General features: G+C 52.6%; 2 protein-coding genes and 1 long non-coding RNA gene across 3 annotated transcripts; 2 read left to right on the forward strand and 1 right to left on the reverse strand.

Moving 5' to 3' along the window:
- Positions 1-441: 441 nt before the first annotated feature.
- On the forward strand, positions 442-5,045 carry IRF9 (interferon regulatory factor 9). The gene is given in 10 exon segments (XM_077908734.1): positions 442-536; positions 1,211-1,391; positions 1,716-1,899; positions 2,106-2,236; positions 2,330-2,408; positions 2,512-2,583; positions 3,125-3,466; positions 4,315-4,430; positions 4,590-4,679; positions 4,681-5,045. Coding segments are annotated over 9 exon segments (1,275 nt in total). The 5' UTR covers positions 442-536; position 1,211; the 3' UTR covers positions 4,762-5,045.
- Positions 5,046-9,029: 3,984 nt separating this feature from the next.
- On the reverse strand, positions 9,030-14,109 carry LOC144320354 (uncharacterized). The gene is made up of 2 exons (XR_013385872.1): positions 13,836-14,109; positions 9,030-9,245 (listed from the first exon to the last, which is right to left on the reverse strand). It is a non-coding gene; the product is annotated as an uncharacterized LOC144320354 (long non-coding RNA).
- Positions 13,372-19,607, forward strand: REC8 (REC8 meiotic recombination protein). The gene is made up of 19 exons (XM_077908729.1): positions 13,372-14,038; positions 14,141-14,209; positions 14,315-14,457; positions 14,543-14,618; positions 14,728-14,848; positions 15,825-15,909; positions 16,264-16,343; positions 16,560-16,692; positions 16,784-16,856; positions 16,939-17,024; positions 17,177-17,226; positions 17,567-17,710; positions 18,041-18,107; positions 18,243-18,376; positions 18,568-18,616; positions 18,861-18,927; positions 19,023-19,154; positions 19,224-19,330; positions 19,451-19,607. Exons 1-19 carry the CDS (start codon positions 13,983-13,985, stop codon positions 19,540-19,542), a joined length of 1,764 nt encoding a protein of 587 aa, XP_077764855.1. The 5' UTR covers positions 13,372-13,982; the 3' UTR covers positions 19,543-19,607.
- The last annotated feature ends 12 nt before the right edge of the window (positions 19,608-19,619 follow it).

Genomic DNA, 19,619 nt, shown 5'->3' on the forward strand with positions numbered 1-19,619 from the left:
CAGCCAGCCACCCGGCCTGGGCTTTCTCCTCCCCAGCGTCCTTTGTTCCTTCATGGAATCCAGCTGATATTTGAGGTCACCTGCCAGGCACCAGGCAGGCACGAGGGGGTAAACACAGATGCACGGGTGGTAGAGGGCTAGCCAGAGGCCTCCCGCCAGACTCCAGAATCCTGGCCTCCCTGGGAAGCGGCAGCGGCTGGCAATCAGGCGGGTCTACGGGAGCGGTGGGGGCCCTCGGATGCTGCCGCCCCCTGGTGGCGCGCGGTTGCCCTGCAGCTCGGACCACGTGATTTCTGAGAAGCGGCGGCGCCTGGAGAACTGAAACTTAGGGTGGGGACTGTAGGAAGGGGCGGAGAGATCTGGAGGGTGCCGGGCCGAGGGCAGCTTGCATCTTGGGACAGCCAGCTGGCCGCGCAGGTAAGACCCGCCGAGAGTGGAGGTCAGCCCGGGTCTAGAGCTGGAAGGCCCGTCCGGATTAGAGTTGGGAGTGGGGTCTCCTGGGGCCCCTCTGTGAAACAGGAATCTACAGATGGCCTGTGAGCCGGGGCCGGGGTGGGGGGTGGGGGGTGGGAGTTGGCCTGAGTGAGAGGCTGACCAGGGGTCAGGGGCCCCAGCCCTAGAAGTAAAGGGCAGGAAGCCCTGCTGCTAGATTGTTCAGAGGCCCAGCTCTGGCTGCCCGTTTGTTTTCCTGCCTTCTGGCCCTGCCCACTTCCGCCGCAGCCCTGCCCCACCTACCTATAGGGGAAGGGTGGGGGTCAAGGACCAGGTTGTTGGGGGGTAGTGGGTGAGGGACCATTGAGGCAGGCATCTCAGAAGCATATACTGCCACTGCAGATGCTTGGGCTAGAGACCGGGCCGGTCCCCACGAGCCACACCAAGAGAGCTCTCTGCCACACAACAGATTTCCCCAGAAAGTCTTAAAACTAGTACCAGTGTGTAGAGTTTCCTCCCAGATGTCACAGCCTGGGAGGTTAAAAGAGATGTGTCTTTTGTTGTTTTGTTTTGTTTTGTTTTGTTTTGTTTGTCATTACTAGTGAAGGGACAAACCTCACCATTCAGCCTCAGAATTTTTGAGAAAGGTCTACAGGCAAAAGATAGATGGGATTCCGGGGTCCCTTGCCAGAATCCAACCCCGGTGGTAAGGATCTTGGCAGACATCCCCTCCCAAAGCGTCAGTCCCACTGATGCCACCTGCCACTCTTGTCCCTAGGATGGCTTCAGGCAGGGCACGCTCCACCCGAAAGCTGCGGAACTGGGTGGTGGAGCAGGTGGAGAGCGGGCAGTTCCCGGGGGTGTGCTGGGACGACGCAGCCAAGACCATGTTCCGGATCCCCTGGAAGCATGCGGGCAAACAGGACTTCCGTGAGGACCAGGATGCCGCCTTCTTCAAGGTGACAGCGCGGAAACTGGAGCCTCCAAAGGAGGGGTGGGGTATACACTGAAGCTCTCACCCCCAAGGACTTGTGTCTGCCTGGGTTTCAGATAAAGGGGAGATGGGAGGGTAGAACCAGCTGCGTGATCATCACATCCCGTGCATGGCGAAAATGCCAACATTGTGAAGGATTTCAAGAGGGCAGTAGCGGAGCATAAACCTGAGCGCCGGCCCTTCTGTGCAGATGCTCGGGTGGCCCGTCTGCCTGGTGATGCTGGTGCAAGTAGGGGGTCAGCCGGGGTGTGTAACATGCTGTCTCTGCTTGACTTCCTGTGTTTTGAAGGCGTGGGCCATATTTAAGGGGAAGTATAAGGAAGGGGACATGGAAGGCCCGGCTATCTGGAAGACTCGGCTGCGCTGTGCACTCAACAAGAGTCCTGAATTTGAGGAGGTGCCTGAGAACGGCCATAGGGACGGAGCTGAGCCCTACAAGGTGTATCGGCTGCTGCCCTCCGGGACCCTCCCCGGTGGGTGTCCCCTTGCCCCACCCCTCCTAGCAGCAGCAGACCTGCCTCTCTGCAGCCCCTCGCTGGGACCTCTGCCCTATCACTGTCCTTGGCGAGCTCTGCTAGCTTCTCCTTCCTGGGCCTGCCCATCCTTCCACGGCCTCCTGTCCTACCCTCTGTACCCACTTAAGGCTCTGCCATTTCTCCCCTTCCACAATATTCCACAGCCCAGCCTGGGACCCAGAAATCACCATCAAAGCGACATCACAGCTCTGTGTCCTCCGAAAGGGAGGAGGACGAGGGGACCGTGAAGAATGGTGCTCCCAGTCCCTCCTTGCTTGTGGACCCCTTCAGAAATGTAAGAGCAAGGGTAGGAAGGGGGGGTTGGCGCCTGAGGGCAGGGACTGTAACTAGGGGAGAGGTGGGCCAACCATAGATACTGTGTCTGCAGGAGGAGGTGGGGGCCAATGGGGGAACGAGCCGTTCAAACTTTGGGAGTAGCAGCAACAGCAGCCCTGAGCCCCAGGAAGGTACCACGTCCCCCGCCTCTGTTCGTCCCCCCACACTGCACCCTCTGGCCCTTGGAGTCCCCAGTCCTACTCTGAGCGATGCACACCGCTGCTTCCCTTCTAGGCACAGGTACCGCTGAAGCCCCTTTCCAAGGAGATCAGGTGTCACTGGAGCTTCTGCCCCCTCCGGGCTCAGGTACGTGGCGTTTCTGACTCATTCCTGCGCCCTGTCCCCCCCGCCTGTCTCCCTGCGGACATGCATGCATCATTGTGTCTGGCAGGGCTCATAGCAGCCCGGGCCCACCTTGCCCAGACAGAGGCACTGGTTTCTAGGCAGGATACCTGGCCAGACTCCAAACACAGCTCAATTCTCAAAAATACCCTCTCTACACTCTGTTCCCAGGAAATCCACTTTGAGACATTAATTCTGGGGGTCAAGCAGAGACCCAGGCTCTGGGACCTAAACTGTAAGGCCCTGGGTGATAGGAAAGTCTGGCAGGAGGTCCCTAGGCTGGTGAGGGTGGCGATGGGGCAGATGAGGAGGTGGCCCCTGGCCTCAGAAGATGAAGCTGCTACCCCTGTCCTCCCTTGGCTTCTCTCGCTGGACCTCACGTTTCTCATCAGCAAAATGAGGGTGTGGGGTTCTCGAGGAGCCCCTCCATCCCCCAGGCCCTGGGGCTGACCAGGCGGACCCCTCAGGTGAAGCACAGGGGCAGCTGGTGGTTCTCTGTCCACAGACTACTCGCTGCTGCTCACCTTCATCTACAGTGGGCGCATGGTGGGCAAAGCCCAGGTGCAGAGCCTGGACTGCCGCCTTGTGGCCGAGCCCTCCGGCTCCCAGTGCGGGATGGAGCAGGTCGTCTTTCCCAAGCCTGACCCTCCAGAGCCCACCCAGCGCCTGCTGAGCCAGATCGAGAGGGGTGTCCTGGTAGCCAGCAACTCCCGGGGCCTCTTCGTGCAGCGCCTCTGCCCCATCCCCGTCTCCTGGAATGCACCCCAGGCCCCACCTGGCCCAGGCCCACATCTGCTGCCCAGCAATGAGTGTGTGGAGCTCTTCAGAACCACCCACTTCTGCAGAGGTGAGGCTGTTCCAGCTGAGCTGAGCCCCTGGCTCCTTGTAGCCCCGCCCTGGGACCTGATAGGCTCTGCCACCACCCTGTGTTTCTGCCAGTAGATCCCTCATCACAGCTGATGTGTGGCACCCTGCCCTTGCACCGTGCACATCCTGTGGGGCCCTGTGCTCCGCCCTGGCAGCTGTCTGGCAGCCACCCTTCCCTAGTCCAGGCCTCGGAAGATGAGGCTCAGGTGGAGCTCAGCACACATGTCACGTCTCGGGGACTGCCCCCGCCTGGCAGCATGCAGTGATGGGAGGTGTGCCTGCTGGGCCTCTCCCGCACAGGCTCCCACACACACCCTCCACCTATTCACCGGCCCTGCCACACTCCGGGCAGCTCCTCTGGTCATTCTTCTCCCATCCACTTCTGGAATTCTACTTCTGCCTCCCTTCACCTGTAAATCTGGCCAGGAGTGTAGGGGACACAGAACGGGAGAGTTCCAGGGCCGTGGGTGCCCTTGGGGGGGGGGGGGCGGTGAGCCAGCAACAGAGTGGGGCACCTCTGTGTCAAGCAGACCCGGCTGCCAGGAGGACTCTTAAGTTCTCCAGCAGAGAGCTTGCAGATCGTATAAAAATCAGTTACCTCAAAGTATTACTCGAGGAAGGGGCGCCCTTTGCTGTTTGCACATGGGAGTAGCAGCTTAGTTGCCACCGTTCCTCCTGGCATAAGGCAGCCGCCTCACAACCCTGCGGCTCCAGTTCTGGCCCCACAGCCATCCGTCTTTGTCCATGGTGGGCCCCTCTCGGTCCCCTCCCTGCCTGTGGCCCCTGTCTTCTCTTTCTTCTAGCCCTTAACCCTTTTTCCTTCATCAGACCTGGTCAGGTACTTCCAGGGCCTGGGTCCCCCACCTGAGTTCCAGGTGACACTGAATTTCTGGGAGGAGAGCCCCGGCCCCAGCCGTACCCCAAAGAGCCTCATCACAGTGCAGGTGAGTTCAGGGCAGGGGAAGAGTAGGCTAGCCTGCCCCTGGAGGGCGTGTGTTGGGGTGGTTCCAGCAGGAGACGGGGCCTGGGGGGAAGACCTCCTAGGGTAGTGTCTGCTCTTGGCTGTGCTCCTGACAAGCTCTCCCCCACCTTCTCTGGCACAGATGGAGCAGGCCTTTGCCCGACATTTACTGGAAGATACTCCAGAGGAGCAGTCAGCTGCCGTGTCCCTGCTGCAGAGCCTGGGAGACCCTGCTTCCTCCTCTCCTCTCTCTTCCTCCTATCTGCTTTGAAAGAGACTCATTCTCCACGCTGTTGGCCTGCCTCCCTCGGTGACAGTTCTCCGTGGTTGTCTCTGACAGCTGCGTCCTTCAACTGCTCATGTACCCGGCTGGTGGAGAACTCAAGGATGATCTTTATACCCCCTGTTTTTTGTTTTTGTTTGTTTGTTTTTGTTTTTTTGAGATACACCTTTCATTTCTGAGGAACTGACCTGGGAAAGTCCAAATGGTATGAACTCAGGGGACCTTTCCCTCTTCCCCCAGTCCTAAAGCCAAGCACTTTACATTTTCTTCTTAGATGTTCACTAGGGATTTAAAATAAAATTTTTTGAAAGAGGAGTCAGTATCTGCTTTGTTGGGATGAAAAGGTAGCAGGGGTCACAGGGAAGTGAAAGAGATGTAAGGTGAGAGTGAGTACTTGGGTTCTCTTCCTGCTGACCTCTCTGGGCCCTTTTCATCTCCTCCACCGGCAGGTTCTGGCTAGGACGCTGTCTGGGCTCTGTGGGTTCTGGGCCTGGGGAGAGGGGAGAGGTTAGCCACCCGGAAGAGCACAGCCTACAGCTGCTGTAGCCACCAACCTCACGCGGAAAAATCTGGGCTCTTCTCTTCTTGGCTAAGGCCTCCGATTCGGGCCTTACAACAGGCTTAGGGTTGGACTCTGGGCAGGAGTTCTAAATGAACAGGTGAACTTGGAAGTTGCCCTCAAATTCTGGGCTACAAGCACTGGGGCCTGGAATGGGCGGCAGAATCAGAGGGAAGAGCTGCTGAGCCTCCTGTGCTGAGGGAGACCAGGCCCTGGCACCTCTTCTCCCAACACATGGGGTGCTATCCTCTCAATGGAAGGGACTCCCAAACTGTTTTCCTTGCTCTACCTAAGCCCCATAGAAGACCATCTGGCCTAGGCTGCAACGTCACCCACACTTGCTCACTGAGATTTGAGGGCTCCAGGTCAGCTGGCCCCTCTGAGCCCTTACCCCCTGGGTTTGCCACCAAACTAAAAGTTCTTCCTCTTTAAGGCCACTCGTCATCTTAATCTCTCCACTCGCGTCCAGACCTAAGTCACCACTTAGCTGATGTTGCAGCCTCCAGCTCCCCTCTTCCTGTAGGGGACCCCAGATTGGAGGAAGAGAGGCTCCCAGACCAGACTCCTTCCTGTCAGGCTGCTCTTGGAAGCCTTGCCTGGTTCACCTACGTGATCAAAACCTAGACGCCTAGACCCTCAAGGATCTTCCTACTGGCATGTTTGACAAACTTCAGTGCTGCCCTTGAGCTTCCTGCCTGCCTCCTTGGATCTTCCTCCCATTCAGTCTTGCCCATCGTCCTCCTGAGAAGCCAAGAGCCCAAACAGGCGTCTGCATTACCAGGGAAGAACGCAGGTACTGAGTGCTCAGGTACTCGAACTCCAGAGTCCCTCTGCTTGCTAGAATCCCTCCTGTGCCCTTGCTGCCTCCTCAACTTCATCTTCTTTCTTTTATTTTTAATTTTAATCCCAGTATAATTAACATACAGTGTCAAATTAGTTTCACGTGTATAATTACTTATCCATTTCTTTATCGATGGACACCTGGGCTGCTTCCATAGTTTGACTCTTGTAGATACTGCTGCTATAAACATAGGGGTGCCTATATCCTTTTGAACTGGTGCTTTCATATTCTTTGGGTAAATGCCCTGTAGTGGTCACTGGATCATATAGTAGTTCTATTTTTAATTTCTTAAGCACCCTCCATACTGTTGTCCACAGTGGCTGCACAGGTTTGCATCCCCAACAGAAGTGCACAGAGTTCCTTTTTTTTTCCACATCCTCACCAACACATGTTGTTTCTTGTGTTTTTTTTTTTTTTCTTGTGTTTTTGATTTTAGCTATTCTGACAGGCGCGAGGTGATAGATCACTGTGGTTTTGATTTGCATTTCCCTGATGAGTGATGTTGAGCATCTTCTCATGTAGCTGTTGGCCACCATCTGTCTGTCTTCTTCTTCTTCTTTTTTTTTTTTTTTTTTTTTGCTAAAAGTTGCTTTTATTTGTAACCTTTTTTTCTTTTTTTTTCTTTTTTTATTTTGTTTATTTATTCATGATAGACAGAGAGAGAGAGGCAGAGACACAGGCAGAGGGAGAAGCAGGCTCCATGCAGGGAGCCTGATGTGGGACTCGATCCCCAGTCTCCAGGATCACACCCTGGGCTGCAGGCGGCACTAAACTGCTGCACCACCGTGGCTGCCCTCTGTCTGTCTTCTTTAGAGAAATGTCTGTTCATGTCTTCTGCCCATTTTTTTAATTGAATTATTTGGGGATTTTTTAGTGTTGAGTTGCATAACTTCTTTATATATTTTGGATACTAGCCCTTTATGAGATATATCATTTGCAAATATCTTCTCTCGTTTAGTAGGTTGCCTTTTAGTTTTGTTGATGGTTTCTTGCACTGTGTAAAAGCCTTTAATTCTGATGTAGTCTCCATAGCGTTTTTTTTTTTTTAAAGATTATATTTGTTTATTCATGAGAGACACAGAGAGGCAGAGACACAAGCAGAGGGAGAAGCAGAATCCCTCCATGCTTCCCTCCACGCAGGGAGCCCGATGTGGGACTCGATCCTTGGACTCCAGGATCATGCCCTGAGCCAAAGGCAGACGCTAAACTGCTGAGCCATCCAGGCATCCCTTATTTTTGCTTTTGTTTCCCTTTCTTCAGGGGATGCATCTAGAAACATGGTACAGCTGATGTCAGAGAGCACTACTTGTGCTCTCTTCTAAGATTTTTATGGTTTTAAGTCTCACATTTAGGTCCTTAATCTATTTTGAGTTTATTTTTATGTATGGTGTAGAAAAGTGTTCCAGTTTCATTCTTTTGCATGTAGCTATCCAATGTTCCCACCACTATTTGTGGAAGAGACTGTTTCCCTTTTCATATACTTACCACCTTTGTTGAAGATTCATTGATCATGTAATTGTAGGTTTAGTTCTGGGCTCTGTATTCTGTTCCATTGGTCTACATGTCTATATTTTTTAAAGATTTATTTACTTATAAATAAAAATTTAAAAAAAAAAAGGGATCCCTGGGTGGCACAGCGGTTTAGTACATGCCTTTGGCCCAGGGCGCGATCCTGGAGACCTGGGATTGAGTCCCACGTCGGGCTCCCGGTGCATGGAGCCTGCTTCTCCCTCTGCCTGTGTCTCTGCCTCTCTCTCTCTCTCACTGTGTGCCTATCATAAATAAATAAAAATTAAAAAAAAAAGATTTATTTACTTATTTTAGAGAGTGAGTGAGAGAGTATGTGTGGGAGGGGCAGAGGGAGTGGGAGAGACTCTCAAGCAGACACCTTACTGAGCACAGAGCTGACACAGGGCTCAATCCCAGGACCCTGAAATCACAATCTAAGCCAAAACCAGGAGTTGGATGCTTGACCAACCGTGCCACTCAGGCATCCCTCTTTGTGTCTGTTTTTATGGCAGTACCATACAGTTTTGATTACTACAGCTTTGTAATATAACTTGAAGTCTGGATTATGATGCCTCCAGCTTTGCTTTTCTTTCTTGGGATTGCTTTGGCTATTTGAGGTTTTTTTGTGGTTGCATACAAATTTTAGGATTGTTTATTCTAGTTTTTTGAAAAATATTGTTTTTCAAAGTTACTATTGCTAGGGATTCATGCTATTTTGACAGGGATTGCATTAAATCTGTAGATTGCTTTGGATAGTATAGACACTTTGACAATATTTGTTCACTTCATGAGCATAGAATCTCTTTCCATTTCTTTGTGTCATATTCAATTTCTTTCATCAGTGTTTTATAGTTTTCAGAGTACAGATCTTTTACCTCTTTGGTTAGGTTCGTTCCTAGGTATTTTATTATTTTGGGTACAATTATAAATGGGATTGTTTTCTTCATTTCTCTTTCTGCTGCTTCATTATTAGTGTATAGAAATGCAATGGATTTCTGTACATTGATTTTGTATCCTGTGACCTTACTGAATTCATTGATCAGGTCTAGTAGTTTTTTGGTGGAGTTTTTAAGGTTTTCTATATATAGTATCATGTCATCTGCAAATAGTGAAAATTTTAATTCTTCCTTACCAATTTGGATGCCTTTTATTCCTTTTTCTTATCTGATTGCTGTGACTAGGACTTCCAGTACTATGTTGAATAAAAGTGGTGAGAATGAACATCCTTACCTTTTCCTGACCTTAGGGGAAAAGCTTTCAGTTTTTCCCCATTGAAAATGGTGTCACCTGTAGGTCTTACATATATGGCCTTTATAATGTTGAGGTATGTTTCCTCTAAATCTACTTTGTTAAAGGTCTTTATCATGAATGAATGTTGTACTTTGTCAAATGCTTTTTCTGCATTTATTGAAATGACCATATGTTTTTTATCCTTAACAATATGACACATCATGATTGATTTGCAAATATTGAACCACACTTGCAACCCAGGAATAAATCCTTCTTGATTGTGACAAATGATTTTTTTTTTTTAGTGTATTATTGGATTCAGTTTGCTAATATCTTGTCGAGGGCTTTTGCATCTTTGTTCATCAGTATCACTGGCCTGAAAAAAAAAAAGAAGAATCACTGGCCTGTGGTTTTCTTTTTTTGTTTGTTTTTTGTATCAGGACAATGCAGACCTCATACAATGAATTTGGAAGCATTCTGTCATCTTTTTTTTTTTTTTTTTAAGATTCTATTTACTTATTCAACAGAGATAGACAACACAAGCAGAAGGAGAGGCAGAGGGAGAGGGAGAAGCAGGTTGAGCAGGGAGCCTGCCATAGGACTTGATCCCAGGACACTGGGATCATGACTTGAGATGAAGGCAGATATTTAACTGAGACATCCAGGTACTCCTATTTTTTTTTTTTTTTTGAACAATTTGAAAAGCATAGGTATTAACTCTTTTTTAAATATTTTGTTGAATTCACCTGTGAAGCCATCCAGTCCTGGACTTTTTGTTTATTGACAGTTTTTTGATTAATGATTGAATTTCATTGCTGATAACTGGTCTGTTCAAATTTTCTATTTCCTTCTGACTCAGTTATGTTTCTAGGAATTTACTCATTTCTTCTAGGTTGTCCAATTTGTTGGCATATAAGTCTTCATAATATTCTTTTATGATCTTTTGTATTTCTGTGGTATTGGTTGTTATTTCTCCTCTTTCATTTCCGATTTTGAATGCTTTTCTTTTTAGTCTAGCTTTTAACAGTTTATAATTTTGTTGATCTTTTCAAAGAACCACCTCCTACTTTCATTGATCTATCCATTTTTAAATTTTTATTTTATTTTATTTTATTTTATTTTATTTTATTTTATTTTTTTATTTATGATAGTCACAGAGAGAGAGAGAGAGAGAGAGAGGCAGAGACTCAGGCAGAGGGAGAAGCAGGCTCCATGCACCGGGAGCCCGATGTGGGATTCGATCCCGGGTCTCCAGGATCGCGCCCTGGGCCAAAGGCAGGCGCCAAACCGCTGCGCCACCCAGGGATCCCTATTTTTAAATTTTTAAAAAAGATTTTATTCATTTATTCATGAGAGACACAGAGAGAGGCAGAGACATAGGCAGAAGGAGAAGCAGGGTCCCTGTGGGGAGCCCGATGTGGGACTAGATTCCAGGACCCTGGAATCAAGACCTGAGCCAAAGGCAGATGCTCAACCACTGAGCCACCAAGACATCTCTCTGCTCTAATCTTTATTATTTCCTTACTTCTTTCCTTTTATTGGTTTTGGGTTTTGTTCTTCTTTTTCTAGCTCCTTTAGGTATAAGGTTTGAGATTTTTCTTGCTTTTTGAAGTAGGTCTGTATTACTATGTCTTCCTCTTAGAACTTCTTTTGTCGCATTCCAACAATTTTAGACTGTTGTGTTTTAATGTTCATCTGTCTGTATTTTTTCTTAAGATTTTTTAAATTTATTTATTCATGAGAGACACAGAGAGAGATAGAGAGAGGCAGAGACACAGGCAGAGGGAGAAGCAGACTCCATGCAGGGAGCCTGACGTGGGACTTGATCCCGGGTCTCCAGGATCAGGCCCTGGGCTGAAGGCGGCGCTAAACTAGTGAGCCACCCAGGCTGCCTGTGTCTGTATTTTTTGATATCCTTTTTGATTTCTTCATTGACCCATTCATTGCTTACTAGCATGTTATTCAATCTCCATGTATTTGTGATCTTTCCAGATTTTTTCTTATGGTTGATTTCTAGTTTCATAGTGTTGTGGTTAGAAAAGATACATGGCATGGCTTCGATGTTTAATTTGTTGAGACTTGTTTTGTGGCCTAATATGTAATCTATTCTGGAGAATATTCCATGTGTGCTTGAAAAGAATGTATATTCTGCTGTTTTAGGATGGAATGTTCTGAATATATATGTTAAATCCATCTGGTCCAATGGGTCATTCAAAGCCACTGTTTCTTTACTTTCTGTTTAGATGACCTGTCCATTGATGTAAGCGAGGATTAAAGTCCCCTACTATTATTGTATTACTATTGATTACTTCCTTTATATGTTATTAAGTGCTTCATGTATTTGGGTGCATAAGTATTTACAATTGTTTTATTTTCTGGTTGGATTGTTCCATTTATGATTATAGTGTCCTCTTCCATTTTTCTGCCAAACCCCACATCCAATCCATCAGCAGATCCCCTTATTCCTTCAGAATCTATCCAGAATCTGACCACTTTTCTCTACTTTCACCACTAACACTTTGGAACAAGCTACTGTCATATCTCTTTATCCTTCCTTCTACATCTTTTTTTCTCCCTCCACTATTGTCCACCTTTGCCTATTCTCAACACAGTAGAGATTGTCTTAACACATAAATCTCATGTCATTCCTCTGCTCAAAACCCTCCATTAGCTGTTGACTCCTACAGAGTAAAAGCCCAAATCCTTACAGTGGCCTCTGTGCTCCTTGTGATGTGACCCCTATCTTCCTCTCTAACATCACCCCTTGTCATTCTTGCTCCAGGCTCCTTGAACTTAGCATATTTCTGTCTCAGGACCTTTGCAGTTGCTGGGGGGTTTCGTGTAAAATATCCTTCCTTCAGGAGGGTGCTTTTGCCTTCTCCGTCAGAGAGGGCTTCCCTGAGCACCGTACGTAAACAGCAGCGCTCACTCTTCTCTATTCTTCTATGCTGCCTCATTGTTCTCATAGCACTGGTCAGCACTTAACATATTTCTATTTGTCTACTTGCTTATCATCTCTCCTTCCTTAACCCATAAGAACAGGGACTTGGGGCATCCCGGGTGGCTCTGCGGTTTAGCACTGCCTTTGGCCCAGGGCGTGATCCTGGGGACCCGGGATCAAGTCCCACGTCGGGCTCCCTGCATGGAGCCTGCTTCTCCCTCTGCCTCTGTCTGTGCTTCTTTCTCTCTCTGTGTTTCTCATGAATAAATAAATAAAAATCTTAAAAAAAAAAATAAAAGAACAGGGACTTGTTGGTTCATTGCCCTATCCCCAGTGCCTAGAGGAGTACATGACACATAGGCACATCATAAATACTTGCTGAACAGAGGGATGGATAAGTACATTACTCTATTTCTTATCTCCTACACTAGGTTCTAAGTACCTTAAGGGTGGATGCCCCCTTTGTCATCTTTGTGGCCCCATGTGAATTTATAAACATTGATATATGTACAGTGATTGAAACAATTTGTATTATTTAGAAACTAATCTAGCCAAGCATCATGGAATAGGTACTATAAACACTGGAACAGAGTTCCCAACCAGCCTGTCATTAAGAAGCTTTGTGGTCTGGGAAAAACCATCATATGGGCCTGTTTTCTCACCTGTAAAAGCAAGTCCTGTAAAGCTTACAAGGACTAAATTTGGAAATCTGTCAGCTTTGACTTTCCGTGGTTGTAAATTTGGGGTATTTGACAAATGTTTACTGCCTAGGTTCCGGGAAGCAGTTGGAGAAAGAAAAAAAAAAAAAATCTCAAGCTCAAAAGCTTGTAGACTGAAGGAACAAAATAATACAGGGTCAGCTCAGCCGCAGTAAGAGCCGAGTGTTACAGAGGCAGAAGCAAGCCCTGGGGTCAAGGCTGGGAGGGGCATCCTAGGCCAAACACGAGGCTGTACAAAGGCAGGAGGCGCAGGGAGAAACAGTGGTTTGAGCCGAATGGCTTTTGCATGCAGAGAGGTATGCCCAGCATCGCACAAAGGGGCGGTCTGCTTCAGCCAGAACAGTCAGAGCTGGAAAACAGCCGGGCAGGGCATGCCCATGGGCATGCTAAAATTGTTCAAGTTTAGCAAATGACTGAGCATGCTTCCTGTGAGATCTGACTTCGTCCCCACTGATCTTGGCGGCTTCAAGCCCACCGCACACCGTTTCCGCCTGCCCAGGGCTGCGCGCAGAGGCGGACCGATCTTGGATCTTCGGTGCTTGGTTGGGCCTGGGTGGGCTTCAGGGGAAAGGGCGAGGTCTGACCTCAGGTCAGGCGCCCAGAATGGGGCGGGGCAGTTGCCCCGGGCATGACCCGACCTTTTCTAGTAGTTGAAACCCCTTGTTACCAAGCCGGCTGGGGGGCGGGGGGGGGGGGGGGTTGGCTGGGACGAGCTCCTCGCTCATTGGTCAGCAGAGAAGTGCCACCGAGGAACCCTTGTTACCAGAGGCGAGAACGAGAGTCCATTGGTCAGGACACCTCACAATGGCCCGCGCGGCACGTGGGCTCCTTCTGATTGGCCGCTGCCCGCCAGGAGCCGGGTTGCCTCCAGGCCAAGTGGGCTGCTCGGCGTCCTGGAGCAGAGCGCCCCCAAGCCCATCCCTGCTCCCCATTGGCTGTTGTGGGGTCCGCCGCCATCTAATGACGAGGGAGGCGCCCAGCCCCGGAGCGCGCGCCCCCTGCGGCGGGATCTAGCCGCGCCGGGACTGCAGGTGCCCGAGCGGAGTGCAAGGCCCGGGAGCCCGGGAGCCCGGGAGCCCCGGAGCCCGCGCCCCTGCGGAGGCCCGCCGCCCGCCCTCGGAGCCCGCACCTCGGAGCTCTGCACCTGGCGCCGACCCGGAAGGCCCCAGTAAGTTCGAAGCAGCCACGCGGCGTGTGAACCCACTCGGGGCGGCAGGCGGGGGCGGCCCCCCCGGCGTGTGTGCAGTCCGCGCCTCGGTTGCCTCCTCGCCTTAATTGTTTCCCCGCCGCACGTCGGTTCCTTTACCTGGCGTCCTGGGGGCCACCCGGGGTGCCGCCTCTCCAAAGCCTTTGCCCCGACGCTGCCGGGAAGCCCAGTGCCACAAAGGACTCGGATCGAGACCGAGATCCAGCGGAGGAGTGGTGGGGACGAGGGTGAAAGCCCGGTGGGACGATGTTCTACTATCCCAACGTGCTTCAGCGCCACACTGGCTGCTTCGCCACCATCTGGTAAGGGCCCAGCCGTGAGCGCCGGGAGGGGCACCCAGGGGCCCCAGCCCGCGCTGCCCCCGCCATCCACCCCCTCCTCCGCCCCCCGCCCCCCGCCCCCAGGCTGGCAGCGACCCGCGGCAGCCGGTTGGTGAAGCGCGAGTATCTGAAGGTGAACGTGGTGAAGACCTGGTAAGGCCGGAGGAAGGGGAGGAGCGGCCTGGCCTGAGCGGGCGGGGCAGGGGAGGAGGGGCGGGCCGGTGGCGCAGCGTGACCAGGGCGCGTCGTCCCCCGCAGTGAGGAAATCCTGGATTATGTGCTGGTACGAGTTCAGCCCCCGCAGCCTGGCCAGCCACGGCCCCGCTTCTCCCTGTATCTGTCAGCCCAGCTGCAGATCGGCGTGATCCGGGTCTACTCTCAACAATGCCAGTACCTCGTAGGTAAGGCTGGGAAGGCTCGGAGATGGGGCAAAGCCGAGTGGCCCTGGACTAGGCATGCGCTCCACCTTGCCACCCCTGCCCACAGAGGACATCCAGCACATCCTGGAGCGCCTGCACCGTGCCCAGCTGCAGATCCGCATTGATATGGTGGACACTGACCTGTGAGTGCCCCGGGGGCCTGAACCACTCAGCCGCTGGTGTGCGACCTCCCTGCTTGGAGTCAGCCCTCTGCCTCAGTGCTTGACAGCCCACATTTTCCCTCTCTCTCAGACCCAGCCTGCTGCTTCCTAACCACCTGGCCATGATGGAGACCCTGGAAGATGCTCCAGACCCCTTTTTTGGGTTGATGTCTGTGGATCCCACACTTCCCAGCCCCTTCAGTATCCCTCAGGTAGGCCTCACCGATGAGTTGACAGTGCAGAAGGGGAGTGCTGTCCCTGTGCCCGTCTAACGCTGGGGGGCTGTCATGGTGGACCCCTCCCAACAAAGACGGCTCCACTCATCTATTCAAGGTCACCCTCCAGGCAACTCTTGTCTCAAGTACTCTCCACACAGTTCCCACTGCCAAGGCTCTAATGCAGCCCCTTATCATCTCTTAGCCCTGGGTTTCCTGTCCTTGTTCCTTGTCCACACCCTGACACCTCCACAGCTTAAGACAGCAGCTACTTTCTTCTTTCAAAGATGCCTCCAGGGCAGCCCGGGTAGCACAGCGGTTTAGCGCAGCCTTCAGCCCAGGGTGTGGTCCCGGGATCGTGTCCCAAGTCAGGCTCCCTGCATGGAGCCTTCTTCTCCTTCTGCCCATGTCTCTGCCTCTCTCTGTGTGTGTCTCTCATGAATAAATAAGTAAAATATTAAAAAAAAAAAAAAAAAAAAAGAGCCTCCAGCGGTTCCCCACTACAAGCGGCTCTCCACGCCTGTGCTGGTCACCCTCGTTCTGTATTAAGTCATATGTATCCGTAGCAGACCTGGCTCCAATGTCACCCCTTTCTATGAGGCGTTCTCCCTGGCCAGGCCCACACGTTGTTTTGGAAATGAGCACTTGGCTAGGGGCTTGTTTCACCCTTTGTGTGGACTCTTGCTGGGGTCCTATATGAACTGATCTTCCTCTTAGACTATAAGCTACTAAAGCTCAAATGTCTTTTCTGTTCCTCTATACCCCACAACACTTGACATGAGGATGCAGTGCTTCCTGCACAGAAAAACTGTTCTTATGGGGCAGGAACGGGAGGCAAGAGCAAATGGCGAGTGAGCTCAGCGCATGCTCATGTCACAAGGCTTAAACACGAAGCCTTAATCTATTGTCTGAATAAGGTGGTGGAAGTAGGAAAACAGGCTGAAGATAAACCCTTCCTTTTTCCTCCCCAAAGATTCGACACCTCCTAGAGGCTGCAACCCCAGAGAAAGTTCTTGAGGAGGCCCCTCCTGAAGTCCCCATGGAGCCTCCGAAGCCAGGTGAGCAGAGAGAGCCTCCTTCCCAGGAGAGGCGTAGGAAGGCCCAGGAACTGAAGAAATGACCATCTTTCAGCTTCTCTTAAGAGCCAGGCCCTGTGAGGGGCACTTTGTCACCTTATTTCTGCCTCACAAGAGTCCTGTGAGATCAGAATTCTTAACCCCATTTTACAGAGGAGGAAAATGAGGCCCGTAGTGGTTAAACAGCATAGGCAGGGGCAGATTGCCAGTGACCGGCCCAAACCTGACCAGAACCCAGGCTGACTTGATTCCAGAGTCCATGCTTCTGCCTTACCACATGGGTGTGGGAATCTGGAAGGAAGCAGAGGGCCTGGTGTGACTCTCCTGCCCCTCCAGACAGGATCCCGGTCACTGTGCTGTCTCCAGAGGCCATCACCCTCCAGGAGGCGGAGCCAATCCGCATGCTGCACATCGAGGTGAGTTGTCCCCGAGCAACAGAGCCTCAGGCCTAAGGCCTGCCTCTGGAGGCTCAGCCCACCTTACCCGGCCCTGTCTGCCCCCCGAGTCCTGCCTTCTTGTCTCCATTTCAGCAGGCCTCCTGCCACTCACCTCTCACACCCCATCTCCTAGAGCTACTGCCTTTTCCAGAAATGGAATTGCATTCCCTCTCCTTACTCCTCCTCTCTTGACAGGGTGAACAGGACCTCCCAGAGATCAGCCGCCGAGACTTGGACCTGCTGATTGCCGAGGAAGACGAAGCTATCTTGTTAGAGGAGCGACTAGGCAGGCCTCTCCGGCCTCGTAGGGCCCCTCCGCCAGTGGATGGTCAGCGCCCTGGCACGGGCAGGCCGGGCGGGGGCAGTAGTGCTCCCATGTCTGCTCTTCTGCGCTCTAAGCCCCGATTTTCTCTGTGCAGTATCCAAGGAGGAGCCCCGGGCTCTAGAGGGGGAGGCCGAAGTACCCCCACTCTCACCTGCAGCTCTCACACTGTAAGGGCAACACCCCCTTGGGCCAGCTAGGGGGTCTGTGCTGAGAGGGCTGACCTCATTTCTCTTGCCCGTTTTCCCTCAGGGTGGAAGGGGTTGCAGAGCCACTTCCTGTCCTGGTCTCGGAGGAGCTGAAGCCAGAAGGCTGGGAGCCCGAGGCCCTACCTACTGGTGAGTGCCCATCCTGCCTGGGGCCTTCCCCAGCTACTGCAGCCAAGGGCCCTGGATTCCACCTTGCTGAAGGGAGGCCTTCTAGCTTCTTGCCTGGGTGGCTGCCGGGGTGAAGGGGTGTTGCAGATCTGGGACCTAGAATGTTGTTGCAGAGGTGACCCCTCCTCTGGAGCTGCGTCTGCCAGCCCCCCTCAGCCCAGAGGTGAGTAGTGCCCTTCCAAGCTCTCTCCCCCTTTGCCCTATTCTCACAGCTCCCAGAGCTGCTCATCCCTACTCAGCTGCCCCAAGCCCTAGGCAACTGCTAGCCAACCTGGGTCTTTGTGCGAATGGTAAAAGGTGCCCCCGCCCACGCTCCATTTTGTCCAGCCTGCACTTCCCAGGTGGGTCCCCTCCTGTGAGGTCAGAGCTGCACTTGAGGCCCTGCCCAAGCTCTCTTCCAGGGTGCCTGCGGAGCGGGTATGTGGGGCCTGTTTCATAGTCGGCCAATGTGGCAGGAAAAGGAGTAATGGGTATTCTTGCCCCCACCTCCCCTCTCCACTCAGAGGCGGCCTCCAGTGCCCCCACGTCCTAGGATCCCACCCGCTCGTCGCCGCCGCCGCCAATTATTGTTCTGGGACAAGGAGACTCAGATCTCCCGGGAGAAATTCCAGGAACAACTGCAAACCAGAGCCCACTGCTGGGAGTGTGTGAGTGCGGCCCAGGTTCTGCAGGGGAGGGACGAAGGGAGGGAGGCAGGCAGGGAGGGCCTGGGGCCATGCATACTGGGGCTTCTCATCTCTGAGGCTGCACTGGGATCCATCCCCAGAGAGCACGTGTTACAGGTCTACACATGTTCCTTCAGTGACCCACATAGCCCATCCATGGGCACCAGTAAGCAGTGAGCAGGGCAGGCAGGGGCAGAAGCCTGACACTTGGAAGGTCAGAGGCCTTGGAACAATGAATTGCAAAGAGGTGGAGAAGGGGCAGGGAGGAGTGGCTCACTTCTGAGTTGGCTCTGCCCCACTTCCCCCTTACAGCCAAAGGTGCAGCCTCTGGAGAGGACCATCAGAAGCCCCACAGAGCTATTCCAAACCCCGACTCACTGTAAGGAATGGTGGGAGCTGGCATGTGTGTGTGTGTGGGGGGGGGGGGGGAGTTGAACCCATATTCCTTGCTTGTTGTGTTCCTCAGACCTCAGACCTCATCCCTGCTGCCCTCCCTCCCTTCCTCCCTCCCCAGCTGGCTGGCTGCCCCCAGAACTGCTGGCTCTCTGGACCCACTGTGCACAGCCACCCCTCGGAGCACTCAGGCGAAGGCCACCTCCGGAGCCTGAGGAGGAAGAAAAGAGGATGGAAACCCCAAGTGATATCGAGGTAACTGCACACCCTGGGGAGGGGTGCCCTCAGGGCCGGCTCCCTCTTGAGTTCCAGCAGGCTGCCTTCTGGGCCCCTCCCACCCCCCAGGCCAGTGGCGCCAGGTCCTATCCCCAAGTGCAAGCCAGCGTCACCCTGCCTGGGTGCCTCTGTGACACTTGGGGACTTAGTTCTCTTTCTCCCATCCCCAGGTCCTGAGAGAGGCCCAGGAGCCCAGTGGGCCCCTCATGCTGTCTTCAGGTAGGCACCTGGGGGAGGGGACCATTACCCCAGCCACTGTCCCAGGAAGCTGGTACCGTAACTGCTGATGGTTTTTACTAGAGGAAGCATTTAACGTAAGGGGGCCTAGATCTCTTTAACAGTTTCTCCTACCTGTGTACTTTGAACAAGTCACTGCAGTGGCTGCTACTTCAACTGAGTGGCCTCAAGGTCCCTGACCACTCAGATCTCAGCAGACCCCCTTGGGATCTTACCTTCCCAATAGAGATCTCTCTAGAAACGGCTGAGGAAGAGAAGTCCCGTGCCAGCCTCATCCCCCCGGAAGAACGGTGGTAAGCCACCCACCCAGGTGACTTTGGGTATGGCCCTTGTCAGTGTCACAGCCTGCCTCCCTCCTAGCTCCACTGACTCCTCTGTTTTCTCCCAGGGCCTGGGCTGAGGCAGAGCAGCCAGAGGCCCCTGTGTTGCCTGTGGTGCCTGAGGTCCCTGAAATGCCCCTGGAGTTGCCTTTGGAGCTGCCCCCGGAGCCCAAGTTGCTGTCGCTGGAGGCCGTGTACAGGTGATGGGGAAAGGTGCCTCAGGGTGGGCCCAGGCGGGGACTTCAGCTCATTGCTCTTGATCCCCCCAGGGCTGTAGCCCAGGAGCTGCAGGCCAACAGGGAGCCTGATTTCAGCAGCCTGCTGTCCCCCTTCAGCCCCCGCTGGATGGCCGCCCGGGTCTTTTACTTGCTTCTGGGTGAGTGTGTGTGCGTGCGTGTGCACGTGGTGGGGGGAGGGAGGGAGGCAAGGACACACAGGCCAGAGGCCGCTACACAGATTCCCCCCCTGACTGGCCCCGTCCTCTTCTCTTGACCAGTGCTTGCAGCCCAACAGATCCTTCGCCTGGAGCAAGAGAAACCATATGGGCGCCTCCTGATCCGGCTGGGGCCTCGATTCCATTGTGGTTAGAACTAATTATAAAGCCACCGGGAAATTGGCTATATTAAACTACGTCTTCCTGCCTCTGTTCTCAACATGTAGCTCTA

This window comes from Canis aureus, chromosome 9, assembly GCF_053574225.1.
Source record: "Canis aureus isolate CA01 chromosome 9, VMU_Caureus_v.1.0, whole genome shotgun sequence".
In the NCBI taxonomy this organism is placed as follows: domain Eukaryota; kingdom Metazoa; phylum Chordata; class Mammalia; order Carnivora; family Canidae; genus Canis; species Canis aureus.